The sequence below is a fragment of the Ammospiza nelsoni genome, chromosome 5 (assembly GCF_027579445.1).
Source record: "Ammospiza nelsoni isolate bAmmNel1 chromosome 5, bAmmNel1.pri, whole genome shotgun sequence".
NCBI classification, from domain to species: Eukaryota; Metazoa; Chordata; class Aves; order Passeriformes; family Passerellidae; genus Ammospiza; species Ammospiza nelsoni.
The window spans coordinates 14829686-14856538 of NC_080637.1; the positions used below are offsets into that span (position 1 = coordinate 14829686).

Below are 26853 nucleotides of genomic sequence, written 5' to 3' on the forward strand. Positions count from 1 at the left end.
CCCTCCGCATCCGCGGGGCCGGGCCGAGCCCCTCCCGCCCGGCCCCCGCCCTGGGGCAGCCCGGCCCTCAGCTGGGGTACGGAGCGCCGCCGTCGAGGAAGGGCGGCTCAGGCGGGGTGGGAGGCGAGCGAGGTCCTGTCCCGCTGTGGCCGGGGAGCCCCGAGCGGGACACCGGGAACTCCGGCCCCCGGCCCGCAGGCTGTGCCCTTCCAGCGTCGGGAGCGGGCTCTGGGCAGGCTGCGACAATCGGAAGGGGGTGGCGGATAGGTGGGGGGAGTCACCAATCGAGTCTCCCCCTTCCCTGCTCCTGTCGGTGGAGAAACAATGAAGGAATGGGGTTATTGACTTAATCCTGCCTTCTGCCGCTAGTATGGATGGAGCCGGGCCCCTGGGATGGATGGATGGATGGATGGATGGATGGATGGATGGATGGATGGATGGATGGATGGATGGATGGATGGATGGATGGATGGATGGATGGATGGATGGATGGATGGACGGACAGTGGTGCATACTTGTGTGGAAGAGCCCAAAGCCCAGCAAAGCACCAGGGGTTTGACAACTGTCCCACACAAGGCTCATCAGCCCCGCTGTGCCTGGTGTTGTGGTGCCAGCACACGTGGCTCAGGAGGGCCATTCCTGGGGACGGTGGCTGCCATACATGGCCAGGCCTGGCTCTGGCACAGGCAGGGAGGCCCAGCAAGCTGGAGCAGCCGCTGCCAGGCTGTGTCACATTCCCTGGGAGCACACGGCACTGGTGCCTTCCCAGGGGCACTGGGGCAGCTGCAAGGAATGAGTGGCCGTGCTGCAGCTGCCCCTGCGCCCCAGCCTCCCACATCAGTGCCCTGGCCTCTGCTGGGGAACATGGGGGCTTCACTGGCTGGGGGCAGAGTGCCCTCAGCACCCAGGGAAAATGTTTAGGGTTAAATAAACACCTAGGAGTGTGTGTGAAGGATGGATGTGGCTGGGACAAATGCCTGGGTTTATATACCCAGGTTGTGCTTGTACACGTGTAACACGTGTACTTGTGTAAATCTTTACCAGGTACCAGTGCCCCCCAAGAACACTTTGCCCTCACTATTTGCAGTGCCAGAGTGAAAACACACCATGGTCTGTCTGGCCCAGCAAACCCTGCCGAGGTAGGTAAATATGTTCATTCTCATTTTACAGATGGATAAGCAGAAACAGAGAGATACCAAGTGACTTGCCCTAAAGGTTAAACACCAGGTTTGAAACATAACCCAAGACTCTGGATTAAAGAACTTGTGGAGCTGTTTCATTAAAGAAATCCATAAAATTAAATCATTCTATACTGACAGGGCAGGAATTGTAATATCCTAAACTTCTTCTGCAATGTGGTCTTCTAAATTCAGAAAACAAATTCAGTTTCATAACCCTGTTATATTTTTTAAGCTTCAGTACAGCAAACATTTTTGTCCCCCCACTAACAGAAAATGTTTTACTTTGCTGCTGGTAGAGCCTCCTCTGACCCATGGCAGATGGGCAGCAGCAGCATCACCTCATGTGCAACTCTTTCAGTGCCACTGGACTTATTCTGTCCTGTATTTTTCCAACTTTGATTGAAGCTTTCTCCTTTCGGTTTTTTTTCCTATTTCATGGCCTTGTGGAAGTCCTTTGTGCCTTGGCACAGAGAGCATGAAAACGTGCTTTGTTCCAGCCTGGGGGTGACCCTGGCATGCGACACCAGGCTTGAGCTGGAGCTTTGGCCACAGCCTGGGGTGGCCACCATCACCCACAACTGGGGATTCTTTCAGACATAACAGAAACCACCACACTCAGTGTGTGAGTAATTAGGAACAGGGACTCGTGTCCCTCCCTCTTTGCAGTGCTTGTGACAAAGAGTGAGTGGGAGTATTTTAATTTGATTCTTCAAATGATAAAATTTCAGTGTTGTGCCCATCCTTGTAGTTGATGAACCACCTTTGCCTCCCTGGAGTGTTTGTGTTTGTGCATGGTTGGAAGTCTCAAAAAACAAAATTTCAGAATTTGACCCCAGTGGGACCCACTTGATCACCCATGTTCTTAAAACACTGCAGCGGTTGAATGCCGGTAGACAGAGCTGATTATAGGATTTTGATTAAATATATTTTTGATTATATGTCAGTTTGGTTGTGTTGTTTGCATTTTGATTAATGCTATTGAAGTAAAAATGCTCTACAACAGGAAACTTATTTCAATTCTTTTTCAAGAAACAAATTTCTGAAGCCATTTCTGCCCACAAGGAGGAGGTCCAGGGGGAACTACAAATAGGTACTTATTTTTTGTGGGGAAAATAGGCATTTCCCCCACAAATTAACTTTAAAAAACCCTTTGTAAGTTTTTGCATCACTTCCAGTGGGAAATGCTACACGGTTGTAAACTTCTGAAGCTGTCACAGGATGGATTTGGAGTTCTGTGGCCACTGGTCCCATCGGATCTGCTTCCTTTGTGTGGGAGCATGCTCGGGGGCAGGGAGGGGAGGTTAGGCTCTGTGCTGAATTTCTTGTTCCTGCTTCCGCTTTCCTCCCAGCGATTTCTACTTCCCCCATGGATATATCTCCTCTCCAGGCCTGTTTAACTGCCTTGTGTTTACAGATTTCTCATCTGTGCAGCTTGTGGAAAGCCATTCAGCAATTCTCATAGTCGACAGTGGATTTTAGGGGGAAGTTCTCTTTCAACTTTTTGCTTGTGAATTCAGATTTTTAAAGCCATGAATGAAATCATTTTGGTTTATATGCAATTGGAAATTTCTGTCAGAGCTTCAGTTTGCCTCTCCCAGGTGCAGTCCAGCAGAGATGCACTGAAACCTGCAGAAAATCTTTCACTACCTGCAGACCTGCACGTGAGCAGCTTGGTGTGTTCTCCAAGTAAAACAGAGATGTTTGATTTCATTAAGTCAAAGCCAGACTAAATACACTCATCTGATTACAGCCTAGTAACTTAGAAAGAAGCCTCACACCTTACAGATGATTTTTCCAAAGTTCTAAAATTCAGACAATGCTAACCCACAAATTCCATGCATTCCTGTGTTCAGGTGACTTTGTTAGATTATATCAAAATTATAATTTGATTCCATTATTTTCACAACAGAATGTGTCAGTGTAATGCATGTTGCACATTGCCCTGGAGCACAGCTGGTTCGAGTTAGAGGAGTATCTCTGAAATCTCATCTGCCAGCAATTCCCACCCAAGCCCCCAGCGCATACCAATGCTACTTTAGCTCTTGTAAACACGGGGTGATAACTATGCAGTGTTTATCTCCGTGGGATCGATAAGGATTGTTTCACGGGTGCTGCTGGCATGGGTAAATGTCAAGAGCCCTGTGTTCCCGCAGAGCATTCCTGAGTTTTACAGATGTGGTCTGGGCTGCATCCAGCTCTGAAGCAGCACCGAGCTGAATGCAGTCCCTCGCAGGGGGACAGTCCAGCCAGCAATGACGCGACTGGTTTTGACTGAGGAAAACCCATCATGACTCTGTTCTGCGACCTGCAGGAGTATGTATACCAAGGGTGGGAGTTTGAAACTGAGGCGTAGCTCACTTCAGTCTTTTTTAAACTCTGGCACATCTATAACACTTGCTTAACCACAGATTCCTTTCTTATTAATATATAAAAAAATAATTACAGCCTAAAATTTAGGCCAATTCCTGTGTTCCTGATGGCTAAAAGAAATTGCTGAGTGAACCCTGACTTCATGAAGTGCTGCATGGTAGGAGAAGAGCTGGAGAAACTGGTTTTCAACATTTCTGGCCCTTTAGACTCACAGCTTAAACATAAGAGCTGGAGTTATTCTCCAGTTGCTGGTTACATTAATGAAAAACGCGTGGAACCCCCTATAAGCATAAGAAAAACGTGCATTGCAGGAGCGCCAATGTCAGAGAAAATACTTTAAAGTTGATTTCTGCGTTAAGCATCTGAGCACTGCCATCCAGCGGGCAGCGGGGAATCGCCTCTGTCCCCCACCGCCCGCGGCCCGGCGCTGCCCGGAGCTGCTGCCCGCCGCTTTCCAGGAGCGCAGCGGGACCCTCAGAGCGCCAGGCTCTGTGGGAGAGCCCTGCTCTGCCTCCCTCGGTGAGGAGATGGGGCTGGAGCGGTGACAGTGCCGGGGGTGCTGCTGGATGCCAGCAGGGGCGGCTGGGAGCCCGCGGGGTTTCATTCACCCGCATCCCGCTGCAGGAGCCGAGGGTTTCATTCACCTGCATCCCGCTGCAGGAGCCCGCGGGGTTTCACTCATCTCCATCCCGCTGCAGGAGCCCGCAGGGTTTCATTCACCTGCATCCCGCTGCAGGAACCCGCAGGGTTTCACTCATCTCCATCCCGCTGCAGGAGCCGCAGGGTTTCATTCACCTTCATCCCGCTGCAGGAGCCCGCAGGGTTTCATTCACCTGCATCCCGCTGCAGGAACCCGCAGGGTTTCATTCACCTGTATCCCGCTGCAGGAACCCGCAGGGTTTCACTCACCTCCATCCCGCTGCAGGAGCCGCAGGGTTTCACTCATCTCCATCCCGCTGCAGGAGCCCGCAGGGTTTCACTCATCTCCATCCCGCTGCAGGAGCCGCAGGGTTTCATTCACCTTCATCCCGCTGCAGGAGCCCGCAGGGTTTCATTCACCTTCATCCCGCTGCAGGAGCCCGCGGGGTTTCACCTGCATCGCCCCATCCGAGCCTCAGCAGCCCCTTGCAGGGTCATGGCACAAGCTCAATTTTTAGGGGCTGGCAGAAGACACAGGGCGCTGGGAGTCTGTCTTTGAGACAGCTACCAGCAGCTCTCTGAGCAATCCTCCTTTTGCATTTCCAACTCCCCCACCATAAGAAGCCCTAGACTGTGCACAGGAGTATATTGTAGAGCTCCCTCAAAGACTATATGATTACTAAATCAGATGGTTTATTACAAGGTATTTCCTATTTCCATATAAATTCAATTGGACAAAAGAAGAAAAAGAAAAAGAGGTAAAATTACATTATTCATTAGGCCACTTCAGATGTATTTCCAGAGGACAGTGGCCTGTGCCAGGATGCTTAGGACGTGGTAATCATGGTGATTTCAGCTTCATTCTACCTGATGGTCTGTTCAGACCCTAACTCTTGCATGTTGCATATTTGCTTTCCTGCTCCATTATTTCATTTTTAATGGCTATCACTTGTTCCTCTAGTTGTCTCAGTTGCTCTGCTTTATCTTGTTTGGTTTGATTCAGTTCCTGAAGCTTCTTCTCCAAATCTGGAAAAGCAGAGACATGCAATGATGTGAGCAATGATGTTGTGTAAGTAAAATCCAGTGATTAGCAGCATTTCTTTTCCCATAAGTTTTAGAGGCAATAAGCCCATTTTGAATGGGGAATGTTATATGTGCAACTGGAAGGGAAAGTCTGGCTTCTGGACAGCAAGAGAAACATGATAGCCTTGAAGAAATTAATTTCCCAGCATGTGCTTTTGTCCATCAGCTATGATGGGATGGACAGAATGTGGAATTCTTCAAGGACTTGGTTTAAATGGAAACACTCAGAGAAAGAGTGTGTCCACTGATGTGTGTAAAGCCTAGACAATTTGGGTGTGATGGGCTTAGGTCTCCCTCACTTGTGTAACTGTTTTCTGCTGGTTCCTGTGGAGCTACAGCAATGTAAACATATTGGTAATGAGTTAAATCCACAGGATTCACTGCCTGTTTCTAATATCCTTATCATTCAGGCATTTGGAGTGACTTGGATGATCTTAATTCTTTTCCTCAAGGTCTGTGCTCAAAATATTTATTTGGATCCTGTCCTGAAGAGTTTTCTCCTGGGATAGAGTTTCTGCTGCAGTTTTGTTGACGCTACATGGTATTTGCTTATTTGAGCCTGGCAGGATCCTAGGCCTAAGGGTTCCCAGTGGGAATGCTCAGGTCTCCACTACAAGGAGGATTAGGTTCCCTGTGTGCAGGGACATGAGATGTGCTTCTCCTTTTTGGTGACCCCCTGAGCCGGTGAGAGCAGCACTGTGTGCCAGGACAGCCACAGCAGCTCTGTCTGCAGGGCCTGTGACCCCTCTGCCTGACAGTCATGGCCCCCCAGATTCAGGGCACCTCAGCTGCAGTCTCCACAAGCTGTGGTTGTAGCTGGTTTGCTCTGCCATTGCTCAGAGATAAGGTCTGAAGGGGAGCAAGTATGGGCTGAAGGAAAACAGCTGCCCTGCAGCTCTGTCACACCAGCATTGCCTGGGTGATGTAGGAAAGACAGAGCATAGAGGAAGGATGGAAGGTCCAAGTGCCCAAAGCAAATGCATAAATCAGAGCCTCCAGATAAATCTGCAGCCAGGTTTTATGCAGGTTTTGCACTTACCCTGTTTTTAAACTGAAGAAAATCTCTGCAAGTCCCTGTGTGGACAGTTCATAACCTTTGCTTATAGCAATGTATTTAAGTCAGAAAAAGTACATAAGCCAAATCAATTCAACTGCTTTTAAAATTAGTAGCTTCAGGTAGGGATTTTCACCAGGTAAAATGTTTTAAACTTAATTTTGGGTGAACTTAGTGTGTTAGTGTCTGTGGGCAAGGACTTTAGCCTTGAATTCATGACTATACAGTATTTACCACTCACTGTGGAAATGAGAACATCACCTGTTATTCTTTTTATCTTCTTTTCAGTCTCTTCAGCTAGTTTTTCTGCTTCTTCTTTCAACTGCTTCACTTTTTCTAGTGTTACTTTTGGAGGTCCTTGGGTTTTTAGCTTTTCTTGAAGAATAGTGTACTTTCTTTTAACATCAGTAAATTCCTGTAACAAAATGTCATTACTTAGTTTAAGAGCATGTCATAATTAATCTGGTGTACAGAAGGAAGATTTAATACTTTTTTTAACATCCTCTTTGAACCAAAGTTTAGATTCCCCATTCTCTTAAATATTAAAAAATAGATCCTTAATTTCTAGACATTGAAAAATGCTTTGCAAAATATGATAGAAATCAATTAAAACAAACTGCCAGTGGAGTAATCTAAAGGAGGGGGAGGGGCAAGGATATAAAGAAAATATTATTTAAGATATTTAAGTTTATGCTGGTTTTGCTTGTGTTGATAGGGCTTTTCTGTAAATTTCATTTTGCTGTAAAGCTTAATTCAAATTTAATGAATTATCTGTAGCAGCATTGGGGTTTTTTACATTTTCAATTGCAGTAAGATTTACTGGCTAATCTCTTCCCTGCTGATCTAGGTTGCTGTTGAGGCTGCAGCTTAGATTTTGCCTACAGTTCTTGTAACTTGGAAGTATGGCCACGTTCCAAGCTTGTGGTGTGGGTACTTGGTTCTTGCCATTTTAGCAAATTTTTAGCTGCATTTTAAAAAAACTGAACTACTGGAAAGCACCAAGCCAATCAAAAACTCCAATTACTCCCACAGCAATTTTCTCTGAAGGAGAATGGCACAGGATGAATTGCCAGGGTGCTTCCATCAGTCATGTATTTTAATATCTGGTTTTGTAATTTGTTCTGTTGTGTTTATTGGTGCCCATGGTGACTACAAGTCTTATACACAGTGCAAGAAAAAATGTCATGAAGTAGCCAGAGAAATGTGTATGTTTTCTGTCATTCAAGCAAACAGAAGGGTATGCCAGAAACCTTAAAATAAAACACAAATTCTTCTTAACCATGGCATTTTACACTGCATGGCATAAGGAAAATGTAAATTTTTTATGACAGCATGGCAATGCTTCTGAAGCAAAAATACTATTAAACATGGGGAAGGTTTTTTCCCCTAAATATGTGACAGAAGAGCTTACATTATCCATTTTCTGGGCTTGCTTGTGAGCTGCTTCTGCCTCTGCTCTTGCCTTTGTAGCTTGGTTCTTGTTCATCAGCATTTTTGCCTGCCATGTGGCACTTTCATCTTCCATCTCAGTCTGTTTGGCTGACAAGTCATTTAGTTTATTGTTTGTCTTGTTCATTTGGTTCTCAGCCTAAAACAGAGCAATTGAAGGCTGTGATTTCTTATGCAACATCCATCCAGCTCGTGGAGTGTGATAATGAGGGACTGTCAGTGGATTAAGAGACACTTAAGCAGTATGGAACTGGTATTATATCTGTGCCACATTCTGGTTTTGTTTATTTAAGTTTATGTTAATGAAATTTCACAATGAAATATCTCTTTCTAATAAATCTTGCAAATAAATTAAAATATTTGCAGCAAGATACCTGAGAGATTTGTGTTCTGATGCTTTGTATCTCTTCATTTGACTTTATGATGGTGCTTTTGGAGTGCCCTTGGGACTTCACAACATTTTTTAGTTTATTATTAATTTCATCCACTGGCAGAAGAGCTTTAGCTGCTTTGCTAAAATGGAAAAAAGGAAGTGCATGTAGTATCATGGTGTGGTGAGCAAAGCAAGAACATGTTTCAAATGGACCCATGCTGACATACAGGAATGTTTCCTCAAGTCCAACAACAACCATTAAAATTGTGGTAAATTGGTAAAGCAAAACCTCAGAAAAGGGCTTTGTGGGGGAGCACCTGAGTTGCTGTACTCAGGGTGAGGTTGGATGCTGCTGGCTGCGGGGTGGTGCACAGCCAGGAGGGAACACTCATGGGTGAACATGTTTTTTCTCTTGTTGGGTTTTTCTCACCCTTATTCAAACCACCCAGTGAGCCAGATGTAATGCTCCACCAGGTCCAAGGTGGAGTTAAGGAGCTGCTTTGGCCTCTCTGACAGCAGGCAGAGGAGCCAAGGGCTGTCAGGAGCTGCTCCTTTCAGCATGGTGGCTCCTGCAGCACGAGTGGCAGTGACAGAGGCCCTGTGGAAAAGGCAAGGTGAAATCTCCATCTGAACTCCCCTTCCAGTGTTTCTGCCAGGGGAATGGAGCAGTCCTGCTGTGCACAGTGCCACCCCAGCTGGAGCTGGCACACCAGCATGAGAATACTCTACTTACTCAGCTTCTTGTGCCTCCACCAGCAGTGTCTGAGCATCCTCCCTTTTTATGTTTCTCTTGTTATTCAGTTCATACTTCTCACAGTGGTTCATCATGCTTTGGAGTTTGCCAAGCATGCCTGTGAGCTCTTGTGGAGTCAGGGGAAGGTTTATTTGCAGAACATAATTTGCCACCTTCTCGATGTCTTCTGGAGGTGCACTCTCATCTGCAACAGAAATGGAGCTGAGAGTATCCTGAAGCAGCTCCTTCCTCCCAGCAAATGGTCATTATGGCTGCCTACCCTTTGAGTTATGGGGGAGAGTAAAGCTGACAGGCACAGCAAGGGGGTAAGAGAATTATCTCCAACATTTTGTAATTTAATATTATGCTTCCAGATACTGCTGTTAGTGTTGTCAGAACTGGCTGAAATGAGGATTTGAACCCACTTTGAACTGAGTTATTAAAATTCTGACATAGGACAGAACCCATGGAGGGCTTTAAATCAGTGCCCAGCACAGCTAGATGTGTCAGAGCCCATTTCTCCCCTGGCCCACAGATCAAAGAGGTGCTGGTGAGGCTGGGGTGTGAATGGAGATTTCCAAGCTGGCCAGTGGGTGTAATCCCTTCCCTGGAGTTGCCACAATATTGAGAAAGTGGTTCCTTTGCTGGTTAATGAGAAAGGCTAAGCTGCAGAGGGAACTTGGGTCAGACTTGCATAGGATGGGAATTTACCATAGAAAAAACTATATTTTGAAAATTCCCATTACAAATGAGCTTGTCCTAGCTCTTTGCTGAGAGGCAGAGGCACACACAGAGTAGTCAATGTCTTGAGAAGTCACATCATCAGTTCTATCTTCTGTTCACATCCATTTATAGACAAGACCTTGTATGATAAAGCAGTTGAGATATGTTAAATGGTTGTGGTAATCTGAAGAGTAAGTCAGCAAGGATTAAATAGAAGATGTTTAGTGTGCAAACAGTAGTGAATTCCTGAGAGCTATTTTCTGTAGAAATTTATTCATCCAGAATCACCATTCACATCAATGTCAAGTTCAGCAGATTTAATGTATTTTTAATGTTTAACTGTATATTTCTCAGCTGTTCCTGTTCTTAAAATTAACAAAACAAAGATTTGAAAAAATTCTTTTAAAATTGTTAATAAATGCTGTCTGTCTACTAAGAAACATAAAAGAAGAGTGAAAGATGGAATTTTCAGTGGCTATCAATAAAAATCTGAGACTCTTAAGCAATCAAATTGACGTAAATCTTCTAAATCAATAAAATAATGTAAATTTTTCTGAACAAAAGAAGTCATCTGTCCTCTGCCCTTGCTCCCATTTGGATGTAGAGGTATGAATGCCAAAAGACTGCAATCCATAGAAATTTATGAGATCAGCTACATTGAAGAGATTAAAGAAAATCCTGCCACATTTGAACCCTTTGATGTGCATCTGGTAAAAAAAATTAGGATCTGTTTCCTACAGCATTTTTCTGCAATCCTGAGAGTGGAAATTTTTTAGGGTAGATACGGTTGTTTTGTTACTTTTTTTTATGAGAGCTGTGAAGTTCTACCAGAATCCTTTGATTCCTCGAGTTACAGCTTTATGGAGAGGATGGAGTGGGATGTGTCCTAATTCCCACGCTCCCTACTGAGAGCCTCTATTTATGGGCCTGGAAGAAGGGGGTGGAATAACAATTTGAGGGTGCACTGGACATGCCTGGCCATTATATATTGTATGAAATTATCTTAGTAGTCCTTTACCCAGAAAAACCAGGAACAGAGAGAGTTACTTCAAATTAAACTCAGTAATAAAAGATGATAATCAGAATGTAACAGATGTAATTGATACAAAGTACTGTCACCTGGGAGAAAGAAGCACTAGAAAAAAGGGATTTAAATAGTTTGCACAGTTCAGGATGCAGATGAGAAATTTCATGCATATACAGCTAGATCATCTTCTGGCTGTTCATTATGCTGTATTATATTGGAATATATTTATGAAAAATGAGTCAAAAAGAATATTGCATATTTACCTAACAAGAAGACTTTCACTTTTTTGATGAACTCCTTAGTGATCTCACCATCAGCTTCAATTTGATTGATAGCTGTCTCCAGTTGCCCATTAAATCGTGAGCCTTTCAGTTTGCTGTCTTCTGCCATTTTTCTAATGATTTTAACCTGGAAATATTATTAGAAACAGCAGTGCCATTTTCTGGAGGTTATCTGCCACTGCTTTGCAAGTTGGGCTCTGACACAAAGGTAATTTTGATCCAAGCCTCAGCTGGAATCACTTGATGTGGCTTTGAAAAGTAGTAGGAGACCTCTTTGGGGAACTCCAGAAGCTGCTACATCCTGGGCTTCATCAGGCCTCAGAAAAAGCCTAAATCAAGCATTTTTTCCTCTCTGCAACCACTGCTAAACCACAGCTCCCTCCTATCTCTAAAAAAAATACTGACAGTATTATTGCAGTACTGTAGCTTGTCATGGCCAGATTAAGATCTGATTATAGAAAATGTGATTTCTTTTGTCATTTCACATTGGACTTGCTGTTAAAAAACAGCTGAAGAGGTATCTTGGTTTGGAAAGACAGGAGTCTGCTAAGGAAGGCAGGAGCCTCCCTGAAATGGAGAATGTAAACCCTCCCCACCCTCTGAATTCCTATAAATTTTAACAAGAGGACACAAGGAAGGTAGAGTTCAAGGCTTGTCTTTAAAAGTTACGTTTCACCACTAAATTAGTATTCTTGATAATTTGAATGAGAACTTTAGACTAATTATCAAATTCCAACAGTATTTTACTTTGGCAGGGGCTTTGCCTTCCAGAATGGCCCAGGTACATCTGTGGTCTGCAGAGGGAAGAGATTTGGTCTTTCCCCATGCAATGAGAAAAATGCTCTGGCTGGCTGGGATGCAGTCGAGGGCATTTTAAAGAGAGGAAATGGATGCCCAGGCATCCTGCAGGGACAGGACAAAGCCACAGCAGAATGTAATTTCTGCTGGAAAATGTGCTTTGCCTATAACTGTAACAGACATCATCTCTGACTGTTAATAAGAACAAACTCCTTACTGCTGCTTTGGGATTTGTCTGTTTTGTTTCCTTGGCATACATTGCATTGGCCACACTTTGTTTGAATTATTTTTCACTGCTACTGTGCAGTATAGTCGACTAATTGATGCCCTCCTAAACATTACTGGGGGCAGAAAAGCTTCATCTTGAAATTATTTTCCAAAGGAATTTATTGGCAAGCATAAGAGTAGTATGAAGTTGTATAAATAGAGCTTAACACCATGCACAGCAGTAATCCCATTGCAATAAGCATGTCAGGCTACTGACAAATGGTGCCATTTGAATCTTTCCCAGTAAAAATTTAGACAATTCTAGCCTGAAACCACCTACTCCCATAGAAACATGGCACCATGACTTTTGAAATCAGCAGCTGTGAGGAAGAAGATCTAGATAAAGCCAATCTCTTGGAGGGGCTGACACCTGGTACTGTATCATGATCGGTCTGTGATGCTGGGACAGAGTCCATCACTATGTCACCACTCCTTGTCCAAAGAGCGGGTGAGTTTTTGTAGATTTGTGACCTCCCAAACCTCACCCTCCATCCATTTCACTGAACAAATGTAGGTTTGATATACAGCACCTGATTTGCAGGTTCCTGTAGCTGAGTAGTCAAGTTATTTAGCATCACAGCAGTCTCCTCAGCTTTCCTGAAGGCCTCAGAGGAGAGAGGAAGAGCCCCAGTGCAGTCTGGGCCACCACAATGCCTTAGTCCGTGATTGTCCTGGCACACAGCTCCCCCACAGGCTGCTGTGGCACATGGCTGGTCTCCTGGAACACCACAGATCTGCAAGAGGGAAGATGCTTATGTCAGGACTCCTCTGGGGGCCTGAGATACACTCCTGAGGGAAGGAAGATGTTTGACATCATGTGAACATTGACTATAGGATTGGATATTCCCTAAGACACAGTATCTGGTCTTTATAAAAATGGGTATCACTGCTAGGCACAGGTCCCTCTGCCCTGATTTGAAGGATGCAATGGCAGCCCATGGCTCTGAGCATCCTTGCAGGAGCCATTTGTTAGGCTGATGTACTGAGTGATGTACTGAGACCCTTGCTTTGCTCTTCTTTAGCAAAAGGGCTGAAACCATTCCCTAACTATATCCAGCCCATGGGCCAATGGCTTCTTCTAAAGGATCCAGGAAACCTCTAACAGAACAAGGTGCCATGTCTAGTCCCATGTATTTTGACACAGATATGGAACTATAGGCTTAGGTGGATGATCTCTTCCAGATTTGTCATGAATTGGTACTATCAGGTATTTACTGCTGCCCTGCAGAAGAACAGAAATCCCCTTCTTTCCCAGAGGTGACACAAAGGATATTGAGCACTCTCCATCCATTCCAGGACAAAGTCACTCTGGTTAGTTTAACTTACTCATGGAGGAGGTTTGCCTTAATCTTTCTGAAATTACTCTGATGACCTCTTGAGACTAAAGAGTGCTTAAACAGTTCCTTGTGCTGGGAACAATGTCTTCCAGAAGGCTGGAAATAACTACACCTGAGAAGTGCAGTTGTTCTGATGTGATTGGCTGTGGCAAGGAAGTGCCATTTTCCAGGCTTAAAAATGCATGTAAGCATCCTTTTAAAATAAAACCTACTACAACATCAAAAAAAAGAGGTTTTTGGTTTTTAGGGATTTTTTAACTTGCATTCAAAATCCACAGCACCTACCTTTTCATTCAGGTTTTGGATGTCAGGGCTTTTGATCATTCTGAGCTGTTGCAGCACACTGCTTGCGTTAAAGACCTGATGGTCCAACATAGTGAGGGCGTCGTTCCTGGTGTACTCTGAGTGTCTTACAGCAGGGGTTGTCCCCCTGGTCCTCTGCTCTGCCAGCAATGATACTTCAGAGTGTTTCCTAATGTTGCTGATGGCCTCTGTACCAACAGAAATAGGGTTTAGTACCAACTGCATTTGGTTGCATTCAGTTTGTGCATTTGCTTGAATCCTGGACAATTGATGAGTGACAGCTGATTCACTGGTGTTTAATTTGGGAAGCAGGGAAGGGCAGGAACTGTCTTTTCCTCAGCCAAGCCTTTTAATCCTTTACTTATCCAGTTGCCAAATAGAAATAGTTATCAATACTCACAAAACCTGCTAAACTAGATGAAAAAATGGTGGATCCTGTGTTATCCACAGGATGCCAAGGTGTTTGAGAAGGCAACAGAATAGTTAGAAGTATGAAGGAGATCCCATTATTGACACTAACTGCTACAGATCTGCATTCATCATTGCAGATCTCATACATTGCTGCCATTGTTGATTGGATAAAAGCTCCTGACATTTATTATGTTTTAGGCAGGAAAACTCTTTCTGCCAGTTGTCATGAAATGATCAGCTGCCTGATTGTGAGTCAGGAAAATAACCATCCTTTCTGCTCAGCATAGCACCCAAGAGTTAAGTGGTCTGCTAGAGTGAGACCAAAATTTATGTTACAAATGGGAATATATGAGGGTTTTTTTGTCTCTGGAAAATCCAGTTTCAGGATTGATGAATTAAAAAACCCCCACTTCCGTGATAAGCTAATAGGCCAGGCTAAAAATGCTTTCCAGCAAGAGTCTTTTTTGGTTAGTGAAAGCTTTTCCTTAAGTAGGCTCAAAAGGGTTGGAGAATATTACATTTTTTGCAGATTAATAGCCTGAGAAAAGGATTCAGGCCCCTTTGCGACACACATAATTTAAAGCTGTTACTGCTGCTGTTGAGGTTTCCCAGATCTCTGGAGAGCCCAGATTTGTGCCCACATTCTTAGGCAGAAATGTGTCCAGAGCCAGAATTGATGTGTCAGCAGTGAAAAAGCATTAGAGGTCTCTGATTAGCATCTCTCTTTGTGCTGGTAACTGCCTCAGTTACAAGTTGAAGTCAAAGACAAGACACTCAAGTCCTGTGTGCTTTGATTCAGGCTCTAAAGCCCTTGGCTGTGCTTTGATTGAAGCTGAACAATGTTTAGTTATCATGTGGAACCGGGGCTATTTATTTATCTTGTAATTCTTGGAAACAATGTACAGTTTAAAGCTAGCTCTTAATACAAAATACCTGGCAAGAGATTGCTGCAACTCCTCATCTAAGCCAGAGATTTTTTTTCTGCGCAACAATTCCATTGCAGGAATATTTCACAGTGGTTCAGCTCTTCATTAAATGGCCTAAAGGCATTTTCCACATTTGGTTTTTGATGGAGCTGTAGAGATTCCAAGTTCCTTTACATTAAACACAGTGTCTTAGCACAGGCTGGATTTACAGCCTAGGAAGCTTCTCTCACTGGCTTACTGCACCTCAGCTGCTGCAAAGGCAGGGGCCAATGCTGGAAACCCATAATTTCATGAGATCTCATAGACTGCAAACATTCTTTTAAGGGCACTTGCATCTTGGTTTTTCCAGTGGTTTTAATTTATCATTAGATATTGATATTTCCAGGTCATCTAGCTGAATGTGTGCCTGTGAGGAGGACTCCAGCTCCTGATCCTCTGCACAGAGACACAGGCAGGAGCTCATTCTCTGTGTGTGTCTAGGGCACGAGTGCCAGATGTGCCCCAGATGGTGAATCTGCCCCAGCAAAAAGGAGAGGAAAAAGCAGAACCATATATAGAATATGCTGCTGGTCTGAAAGGAAGATGGACTGAGGAGTCAGTCTCTCTCCTGGGTATCAGAAAAGCTGTTTATCTTGAGGGAAATGTTATTTTTGTGCTATTATATGCTTGGTAGCAGAACCAATGAATATTTGTGGCCTTGATAGGAAATTCATCTTAAATTCAAGGTCTTCCCCTCCCCACACTCCCATGAGCTTTTTATAGGGCTGTTTATCTGTCTCCAGAGGCCAAAAGATTAAGTGGGTTTGGAATGTGACCAGAGAGCACCATGGATGCTTCAGCTCTGTGTCCACTGGCCTCCCTGGGATTTATTGTTTCTTTGCCTTTCTGCCTTTCTGTGTGCAAGGCTCAGCTGAATTGAGAAGTGGAGCCTGGGAGAGCTCTGCTGGCTGCTTGCAGAGGAGCTGCCCCAGGGGGCTGCCAAATGCAACAGGGCACGGGAGCCCTAAACCTCTGTTAATCCTTCTTTTCCTCTCTCCCATTCCCTCCACTTTGCATTTTGTTGACTTTTCCTTCTTTTTTCTTTTTCCTTTGTTTTTATTTAAAAAACAAACAAAAAACAAAACAAAAAAAATTTTAAATCCAAACCAAAACAAAACCCCAACTTGCCTGGGCCAAGTTTTTCTTGCCTGAATGAAACAGAGGAACTGTAAGTGGGAGTGCATTGCTTGTGTCTTCTGTGGTGAGCACCCTATCTTCTGGGGGTTCATATCTTGGCAGCCATCTCTTTGGAGAGAATTCTGCTGACCATCTCCTGCCACTGTGGGTGATGCAGCATCTGTCTAAGATCCCTGCCTGATATAGCTCCATTTTTCTCCAGAAACCAGTGTGGGACATCATCATTACAGCTATTAGCAGCTGATGGAGACTATGCTTAGTTCACAGAGGATGTAATTCTTTCAAAAATGCCAAGGAGCTCAGTTCTGCTTTCACATTTTTTGATGAGGGAGAGCTACTTCTGTCCCACATGAAGTCAAGTATTTTCCCATGAGAACACTAGGAAGCTGCACTATGACACAATGCTTTAATTAAATAAACTGTTCCTGTACAAGATTCTTTGAGTATTCCTATGAGCAAGAGGAGTCAAATGTGGTGGGGGATTCCTTTGCTGTTCCATTGCATGTGAGTCTGTACTGTGAAACTGGGTTTCTTTTATATCCTGATGTAAGCATTTGGATTTTTGAGACTTCTGACTGATGTGACCCTGGCACATGCATCTGAAATTTGGGATGCCAGAAATCACTGCATTTTAAGACAAAAGAAAATTTGGAAAGTCAGTATAAAATGTTATTAATGTCAACATTTTTGTGCTACCATAGGAAGCGAAAGGATCTTTTGAAATGTTGTATGGTTTAATGATGAGAAAGCATTCCAAAATTTCAGGGAAAATGTCCACCCATTTTAATTCATTGCTGACTTACCTTTGAAGTTCAAGTACTGAAAACTTTGATGCAGATGTATTTTTTGTTGTAGAAGTTCAAACACTAGGTTGGCTTCTTCTACTATATCTTCTATGCTCTTGTTAAGGTCAGGAAAGTCAAAGGGTGAACTGTGAAGGGGATCCATCTGTGCAACTTTTTGTCTGAAGGGGATAGGACAGTTATGCAGAAGTCAGACCAGATTGTTCTTAAACTAGAACTGAGTTACACAATATTTTAGAGGGCAAGAGATACATTTATAAATAAGCAAAAACATTTAATTATATGACTTATTTAGAAAACCTTTAGTATTAACTGGAAAATTCCAGCATTTAAGTATATGTCTCTATGGGTTAGGCATATATTAAGGATTATTTTGTTCATAGATCTATTGAAAACAGTGACTCAGTAGACCAGCATCTGTGTGCTAATCAGAAGTGGGATGGCTGGTGGAGGCTGGGGGAAGACAGATTCTCAGCTAAGGGATTTTTCCAGGAGCAACCTAGCCCTTACTGAAGGTAGCCCAGAAAATCCCTGATGCCTGAAAGGGCCTCCGGTGAAAGGACAGGATGTCTGAGAATGCGTTCAGTTTCAGAAATGGCATCTTCAAAGGCTTTGAAGCGCATGTCACAGCTGGGCATTCGTCCTCCTTTATCTTCCAGCTTTGCTGCAAACCTCATTAAGCCCTGCACAGTCTGAGCCAGAGCAGCAATTTCAGCATCCCACTGATCAAAACAAAGATGGCACTGAGGGCAGGAGGGAAAGTCCTTCCCAAAGCCGCGGGCGCACTGGTCGCAGAGCCGGCCGGTGACACCAGCCCGGCAGTTACACGCGCCCGTGGCTTTGTCACACGTGGGCTGGTGGGTCCCCTCCAGGTTACACTCACATGCTGCAAGAAAGGAACAGCAGGTTACATCCAGTTGTTCCTCTTCTTTGGGATTAATGCATGAAAAAGACACTTTTCAAGATAATAAAAGCAAAGCAGTGTTTGAGTTAGAGCAAGGTGGACTGCACAGTAGTGGCTCTTCATCTCTATCTTAACCATTGAAATAACAATATAGGTAAACAACATAAACACTTGTCCATCTCATACACACAAACATATGAATGCCCTGTTTCCTCTGTGAATATAAAAGGTAAACATTTATGTTGAGGCAGTTCCTAATCCAGTTGTCCCACACAATAATATACTTACAAACACAGTGCAGCTGGGGATTGCCAAAGTAGTTTTCCTCACATTCATTACAGTATCTTCCACTGTAACCTGGCTTACATGGGCACTGGCCTGTAAGCTGTGAAGACAGATAGGGTTGAATAACTTCCAGCAGAGCCATAGGGCTGGATATACATTATTTCAGCTGTACAAGAGCTGCAGCAACACTGCTTGCTCACAGTCTTTGAGCACCATGGTTTACACAGTATTGGCCCAGCTTTTCTACCTTTCTCCTGAAGGTCCTGAAAACAAAATGCACTCTGAGAAATGGCTTTGCTTTACTAATGTTGTATGATCCAATCTACTGATGCTGTTTGAGAACTCATCCTCTGACAATGATCTGAGAGGATTCTTTTCCTTTGCAAAATAATTATTTTTTTATTTTTGCTAGATCTGAGGACTTATCTTAACATTTGAACTTAAACTACACAATACATCAATCGTAACTGAAAACCTTGAGGATATATTATGCATGTTGCCCTAGAAAAAATATTTTGAAATTCAGCTATTAAATTAGACTCCAGGGAATTACAACTCTGATAACCGCTAGTAGTTCTTTGAAGTCAAGAACTAAATTCGCTATAAAAAATAATAAATCTACTGGATAAACTGGAACAAACAGAGAGCATATTGAAAAAAAATGTGCAAGTACATCAGCAAGATTTGAGGATAAGCTCCTGGTGCTCTGAAGTCAATGGCAGAATTGCTGTTGACTCCATGGGACCACAATTTCACCTCTCTGTTCTGAAATGCTGTTTAATTTTTTCTACATTCTAGCCCTGAAATGTGCACAGGAATTAAAATGAGAAAAGGTACTCCAGTAGTACGATATATGAGGCTTGATTAATGTAATGGCCACAGCTGCTACTTTATGAAAATAAACACTTAAAAAATACTCATCAGACTCTTGGGTCCAAGCTTGGATTTCCTTCTTCCCTAAATGCATAGTTATGAGGCAGCTTTTTCCTATGACATCTTTTTACAATGTATTTCTAAGATCCACTTGACAAAAAAAACATGCAAAGAGAGATTGCAAAGCCTCATTATCAGAACAACACTTTTGATTTAATGACTCACAGTGTGATTACACCAACTACAAACGTCCAAATAATTTTTTGGTTTTAGGGAATATGACAAAAAAGCGATCTTCATTTATAAGAGGGTCCCCACTTTGCAATGTCAAAACACCAGCACCTTGATTTCTAGAAAACAGTAATTTTCTTGCCTGGTTGCACTGGTTGCTTTGGGAGTTTTTTGGGTCACAGTCACAGGTCTGACATCCTTTTCCACTGGCCAGGCCCCAGTAGCCAGAGGCACACTGGTCACACGTGGCACCCAGCACATTGGGCAGGCAGGAACAAGCTCCTGTGGCTGGGTCACATAGGCAGGCTGCGTCCCCCCCCGGGCACACGGCAGGCTGAACACCTGCCAGATTGCACCTGCAGCCTGGAAAAAGAGGGACAATTACTACAGCAGACAGAAACACAGACAGCTGATGGACAGTCAGAGCTGGATATAAAGCTTTACTTTTAGTGACCTTGAACATGTTTCATACACATTACCTGTCTTTCTGTAATAACTTATATATGGCTTTGAGAAAACTTATTGTGAATGTTCAACCCTTTTAATACAGGCACAGAAAATGAAGGCTCAGTGTATTTTGAATCTTATTAGAATGCAATGTTAAATATGTTGGGCAAGGATAAGTTGATTTACAGTAGGCATTATCCAGCGTGGGAATCCCCAGTAAGCCAAGTAAGATAAGAAGCCCTCCTAGTGAGGAGCCAAAAGTTCTTGCTTAACAATTTCTAACAGACATTTTCCAAGAATGAACAAGGGATGGACTTGGACTGTATTTTAGAGATTCCCAGAAAAATTGTTTCTTGACTATACTTATAGTTATCTTGGCCATAAAAATTAAATCCTCAGGCACATCTGTGAAAATGAGTTTAGAGAAAAACTGGGAAGAAGTTTGTGCCTTGCTTTTACTTACACTCCTACTCTTCTGTTCAAAGTGCTGAGTTACTGATGTGTCCTCATGGAATCTATTCTATTGTCTGAATGCTCTCACTCTAGCCACTTAATGAAAACAACTGGTAAGGCAGGAAGTGCAGCAAGGGATCGTCTGGTTAACTGAGCTCTAACTGAGCTTAGCTGGCATCAGCCAGCAACATGGATAAACAATTATCACTGATTCCTTTACTTTTGATTCCTTCCTGAATAAGCTGAATGCACATTTATTTTTCTAACAGAGAGTACTGCTTTCATTTCACAAATAAGTATTTCCTAGGAGTGATATTCAGTATGAGAGTTAGTGAGACTTGGATGACAAAGATTTAATAGATGCTATATTAAGTTATTTGTATCATTGATATATTTATATTTAGTAAATAGAGAAATATATTTGTGATTAATATATTTTGCTTTATTTATCTTCTTTAGTTTTGTCCTCCCTCCAAGGTCTAGCCTTTCCCTATAGCCTATTTTAAAAAACATTTTCTTGGTAGTAAAACACAGTTGCAGTGCAGTTACTTACTTTGACAGCTTTGATTGAGGGCTGAGCCAAAGTAACCTGGTTTGCAGAACTGGCAGTTTGCTCCATGGGTGTTGTGTAAACACTTGGTGCATTCCCCAGTGACCCTGTTACAGGACTCTGGGTCTGTCAAATCAATGTTGTTATTGCAGGGACATGGTACACAGTCAAGCCCAGGGCTGCTGGGGTTTTTGTAGAACCCACTAGGACACTTGTCACACTGATTGCCTGTCAGAGGAAGGTAAAAATATTGCTGGCTGATGGATTCAAGTGAAACATGTAATTTCCAGTAATATTATTAAAAGATTCAGACTGTCTGTTCAAATGTATATTTCAAATGGAAAATATCCAGCTGTTTGAGATTATTGCCCTTTAATTCTCTGAACAGTTTAAATTATATCTTCCCCACTGAAATCTGATGCCAAGACACCCTTCTCATCCCAAATTGTTTATACCAAGGAAGTCCTTTCAGTAAGAGCAATTAGGTGCCCCATCACATAACACCTCCAAACATCTTTTTCCATCAAAGTCCATTCAATGGCAGTAGTCAGGGTTAGCCATATTTGCAGGATTTTCCTTGGCCCTTCAAGCAGCATTGGAGGGTGGGGGGTACCCAGGAGTTCAGATGAACTCTGATGCTCTGTCCTTGCTGGCATTACAACTAGTACTGCATTTTGTCTCAATGCCTGCCCTGATCTGGGTGCAGCCTCTGCATCTCAGAAACCATTCTGGGCAGACTGGTGTTTCTGAAACCATGTCCACTGGATCACACTCAGCCAAGGACTCCCTTCATTGTGCTCCTCAGGACCCAGAGCTTTTCTCAATCTCTGAGAAAGTGAGACCACTGCTACAAAGATGATCAAGAGTCTTGCTGGAAAGGAGCAGGAGCAATAAAGTCCAAAACTGAAGAGTGCAGTGATTTGTGAGGACACAAGTCCCCTGGGTGAACACCAACATGAATAATTTTGACCCTACAGCAATTACTCAAGCAAAACCACTCTTGACTTATAAAGAAACCTTGCCTAAGTAAAGATGACAGCATTGGTTTAATTTTCAGCAGTGATTCCCATTAAGCTTTGCTTCCACCAGAGGAGATCTTTCTAATGCCCAAGGGAAAGGAAACATCTTCAGCTTTCCCTTCAGGAATTCAACCTAAGTCAACATGATCTTAGGAAATGAGCAATCAGTTTACTGCAAAAACATCTGCATTTCATACAGCTGAGAGCAGAAACCCCATTTCTAAAATGACTATTTGAACCATGAAGCAGTCACTATAAGGCATAATGTCAAAGAGTTTTCCTCTATATGGAGAAAGACTTTCTCTCATTAGGAAGTCTTATCAGCTCATTTTGATGGCCTAATCATTCCCATTTGGGCTTGCAATGCTTCTTTTTCAGAGGTAACAAGCAACTGCAGTTCTCCCCTCCTTTCCCCACCAGATTAGTGTAATGCTCCTGGAAAGGAGGAGATTTCCAGAGAGTGACATCAGAACAATAAATTACTTCACTGTATCCATAGGTGAACGTCTTTTGAAAACACTAACTGCACAATTCCCATTCTTCCTAGTCAGAACTTAGCCACATAATTTCAGTAAACTCGAGTGCAAACTCTTCTTAGCAGTTTTATTAGCATTACCTCATTGTCATTTCTGAACACTTGAGAGGTGGAGGATGATAATTTTTTTTCTCTTACATTAATTTAAGTAGTATCAAAACCAGTCTTTATTTTGCTTCATACCTGAATATCCCTCGAGACAATTACAGACAAGCTGTGCAGACTGGGAGTCCTGGTAACAGGAATGTGCAAAATACCTATTGCTTGTAGGTGGCCCTGGGCACATGCATGGGTGGCAGGGCTCTCCATCCAGAGGGTTTCCATAATAGCCATCCATGCACCTGCCAAAGCAGTCAACACAAAGCAGGACAAATTGTCAAGTGCTCCATGCAGGTGAATCAATTTACATGTATATATGGAATTTAATATTCCAGATCATTGTAATGTTATCTCCATCAATTGGTAGAGATATTTCAAGCTTCAAATGTGTTCTAAAATGGAAAATCAGAGCTGCATTCTCAAAATCTGAAGCAAAAAGAAAAAGACATATGTTGTCCTTTCAAGAAATGTTTGTGAGGACTTTCACCTACTCTGGAACAATTTTAAACTGAATGATCATTGCTGAGGGGTTTTTGCAAGACAATGGATATATATATATATGCACAATCCAGTCTTCATAGAAACTGAGTAAGGTCACAATGCCCTTGAAGGACACAAAAGAAGGACACAAAAGAAGAAGAACACGCTCAGCAACAGACAGTTCAGGATGTAAAGGCAGACAAGAAAACCACAGCGAGACATATGAAGAAGAAAAACTAACTAAAATTAACTGAAAGATTAAAACACATGCACAGAAGGATTTAACCAATCATGAATTACCTTGAGGAGTGAACAGTAAAACACAGCATAAATATAGTTTGCTTTTTGCAATCAATTGGCTTCACTTGATCACATTGATCATGGTGTGATGTCCCTTTCCTGATCCTCTGCAGATTATGATATGGCATATCACACATGCTCTGCATAAGCAGCTAAAAGCTGCCATAAAAAAATTCTGTATATTTACCTATCAGTACATATATTCATCTATTTCCATCCAGACACACACACAGAGTGGTTGGCATGACAGTAAAAAGTGCTGGCACAGGCAAAAAAGCAATGATTCCTCAAGAGTACTCAGAGAATACTGCATATTTTAGATGCAACATATGTATTGAGCCATGCTGTGTCTGACATGTTCTGCAAACCTGATGGCTCCTTCGAGGTGCTGGTGGCTGTGCTGTAACCCAAACTGGTGGGGGCTTCTGGGGCTCCCTGGGGTCTCAGCCACCCTGCCCACCACTGCTGCCTCCACATCCCAGGCCCCCGCAGGCCTGCAGCTGCAGCAACAACAACACAGAGGTTTCTGGAGCAACCTTAGTCCTTGATCTGTTCTACTATGCCAAATGGGAATACAGCTCTCCATATGTATACAGGCAAGGCTAAAAGACTTGGCTATCTGACTGTCTTTCCCCTGGGGTCTGGAGATCCTGCAAAGCCACAGGGCAAAAAGTGTTTCAGTCTCCCATTTTTAATCTGTTTGCCATCTACACATAAAACAGCCAAACACTGTATTGTCTAAAACCACTGCAGGAAAAGCTCAACAGGTTTCATGAGGAAAACCTCTTAAAAATTAATGACAAGGCATAGTCCAGCCAGACCAAACGAAACAAACCTAATTTCGATGTCCATGTTGAACTGCGATACTGCTGCCAGTGTACAAAACAAAAAAGAGGAGCAGTGCTCTGAATGCAGCTGGAACATGTGGGAAAAGTAATTTTCTGGTGACATGGAACTAATATGACCAGCAAAGAGGGCACATTTACTTAAACTCCTTGAAGGTAATTGCAGGTATTAAAATGAGTATTCAGCAGAATATTCAGCCTCTTGGCTAGCCTCGTGCTGAATTTTAAATTTGAAAGCTGGCAATTTGGAACCTGGCAGGAGTCAGTTTAACCCACACACGGTGCTTTGTGCATGTCTCCAAGTACATGGTGCCGTGGTGTCCATGTCTCAAACGTCTGCTGCAATGCTGGGTGCATGCCCTGCCTGCAGTCCACCCACAGGCATTGCATGCACATTCCCACATGCAATAGGTAATAGTAATGAAATAGGAACCTGACATTCAGCAGTTTTATGTTAATATGTCAATGACCTGTTAAGTGTTCTGCAAACCTGGGGTAATGGCTCAGTGACCTCTTAAGGTCATTGATGCATTTGTAGGCCCCCAGCTAGACAGGCACTGTGCAGATCAGCAGCGTGTGTTGGAGCCTTGCAGCAGCGCCCACGGACTGACCTCTCGCAGTGGCTCCCGGCGGTGAAGCCGCGGCAGTCGAGGCACTCTCCGGTCCGAAGGTCGCACAGCTCCGCATGGCCATTGCAGGGGCAGGGGCGGCAGTGGGGAAAGCCGAAGTAGCCGGGCAGGCAGCGGCTGCAGCGCTGGCCATCCACGCCCCGGCGGCAGGAGCACTGCCCCGTCACCTGGTCACACAGCGTGCTCAGCGAGCCTTGCGGGTGGCACTCGCACGCTGGAAAACACCAAAGCAAAGCTGTGCCCTTAAAGCGTTTCTGCTGTTAAGAAAATTAATTTACAAACACTAGAAGTTTATGTCCAAAAGGGAGACAGAGGAGTCCTTTCTGGCTTTATTCGAATAAAGGGAGAGGCCATGGGACATTCCCCTGAGATCTCTCAAATTTTTAGTATACACAGCCTCCCTTTTATCCTAATTTCCTGGCTGCATTTCCCTCCTCTCTTTCCCCATTGAGAGGTACAGACTCCATGATAGGCCTGATCCCAAAGATTTCCCTCCAATGTATAACCCTCCCTTTTAATTTTTAATTCTTACAGAATTTAGGAGTTTTTCTTCCCCATTGTTTCTTTCATCTCTCAATGTCTAATTTCGTTTATCAGCAAACCTAAAGTTTATTTGTAAAAGCAAATATCTTTTTCCCTTCGTCAATCAGTAGAATCCTTCCCATTGTTTCTTTTATCTCCCAGTGCTAGCTTTATATACCAGCAGACCCACAGCTTGTTTGTAAAGACAAACCTGCTATTCCTCTCACTGCCAACCCATCTCATTGCTGCTCAAAGGCAGCAGGGATGGAAAATTTGTTATTAGAGGAAACATTTTTAATATTGCTTCACATATGATCTAGGATTCAAAGCCCTGAGACATTGGGGTGTGCTGGTGGTCCTGGCAGCGGTGCTGGCTGCAGGGCACTCACCGTAGCAGCCATGGAAGCCGAAGCCATAGCTGCCTGCAGAGCAGGTGTCACAGCAGCGTCCCACGACGTTGGCTTTGCACTGACACTGGCCCCCCAGCTTACTACAGCTGGCATTCAGCGACCCTTGGGGATTGCACTTGCATGCTGGCAAGGGGAAAGAAAATCAAAACAGGTTTGGTTGTCAAGGAGTTTTACTGATCTCATCAGCTTGCAGGTTTCACAATTTAAAATAGATAGGAAAGAGTTTGATTATTCTTCTCAGGGTTCACTACACTGATGATGCCATAGTTTAGATCATTTGATGGTGTAGCATGAATGGTGATGGTATATCAGGCACCAGCACAAGTCTTGGTGTTGCAGTTGCCACATTCAAGGCACTGCCTTCAGCACACATTTGGGGTTGGACAGAAAGGGAGTAGCAAAGTGTAATCCAAATAGAGACATTGTGAAATCTAGAAGGATTTGCTATAAATCTGCATCTAGCTGAAGCACTGCACATAACCTGCAGGCTGTATTTAGTCTGCATCTGTGTACTGTTTGTTTCCTCCTGGACACCTTGGACTAACTTATTGAGTGAAGATGCTCCACTAACCCCCAGAGGATGTTTGCCCAGGATGCTCTGGAAAGCACCAGAAAACCAAAGTGCCAAATTTCATTGGGAGAATCTCATCACTTTAGGAATCAGGCCACAGGAAGTTATCACAGCCCAAGCCTAAATCAGAGGTTCACTGGTTGCACAGCTGTGACCTCATTGCCTGATATTAGAGTGAGGTATCAATGCTAAAAATTGCCCAATCCAAGCAGATGCTATCATGTTGAAGACATTGCTGCTAGGCTCCCTGAAGGAAGTTGGCCACAAAAGTTGCCCAGAAAGGCCCCTCCTGTTACTGGAAGTGCAGACAAGTTCCATTTCTCTGGTCCAAATACTTGGGAATTCCCTGAGCTACTGAGCCCAGCTAATGGTGGGTCCAGGAGGCTGCCCAGGAATTTCAAACCCCACCTGCCACTGCCTTCTTGCTGGAATATCTTCAAGGTATACCTGGTGAATCTCTTCCAGTACACCAACTTATGTACCATCATGTCTGTAATCTTACCAAGGCATTCAGCTAGCCTACAGCATCTAGACAGAGGGCTTAGAAACTTCTCTGTCATTTAACAGCAGCCAGAAAAGAAGGAACATTACTGCCTTGGCCTTATGGTAAAGGCATCTGATTCAAATGTTTTTCAGAAGACACAAAATACTGCCATGGTCCCTCTCATGCTGCTCATGAAGCCCATCAGGAGTGATGAATTCTGAGATTCATGCCACCAAGAGGTGTTTGCAGCCCATGCAGGATTCAGCGGGATATACCCTGCAC

At 43.6% G+C, this 26853-nt stretch overlaps 1 protein-coding gene across 1 annotated transcript in view; it reads right to left on the bottom strand.

Moving 5' to 3' along the window:
* Window positions 1-5076: 5076 nt before the first annotated feature.
* LAMB4 (laminin subunit beta 4) overlaps window positions 5077-26853 on the bottom strand; it is a 40349-nt gene continuing 18572 nt past the window's right edge. Inside the window, exons 19-34 of the mRNA XM_059472393.1 lie at window positions 25496-25639; window positions 24567-24798; window positions 22415-22572; window positions 20681-20905; window positions 19370-19590; window positions 18127-18223; window positions 17445-17820; window positions 16935-17095; window positions 13601-13806; window positions 12509-12712; window positions 10896-11040; window positions 8883-9087; window positions 8151-8289; window positions 7739-7915; window positions 6589-6742; window positions 5077-5216 (exon numbers count right to left, since the gene is read on the bottom strand). Of these exons, the coding sequence (XP_059328376.1) occupies window positions 5077-5216; window positions 6589-6742; window positions 7739-7915; window positions 8151-8289; window positions 8883-9087; window positions 10896-11040; window positions 12509-12712; window positions 13601-13806; window positions 16935-17095; window positions 17445-17820; window positions 18127-18223; window positions 19370-19590; window positions 20681-20905; window positions 22415-22572; window positions 24567-24798; window positions 25496-25639 (2984 nt within the window). The remainder of the gene's footprint in view (window positions 5217-6588; window positions 6743-7738; window positions 7916-8150; window positions 8290-8882; window positions 9088-10895; window positions 11041-12508; window positions 12713-13600; window positions 13807-16934; window positions 17096-17444; window positions 17821-18126; window positions 18224-19369; window positions 19591-20680; window positions 20906-22414; window positions 22573-24566; window positions 24799-25495; window positions 25640-26853) is intronic.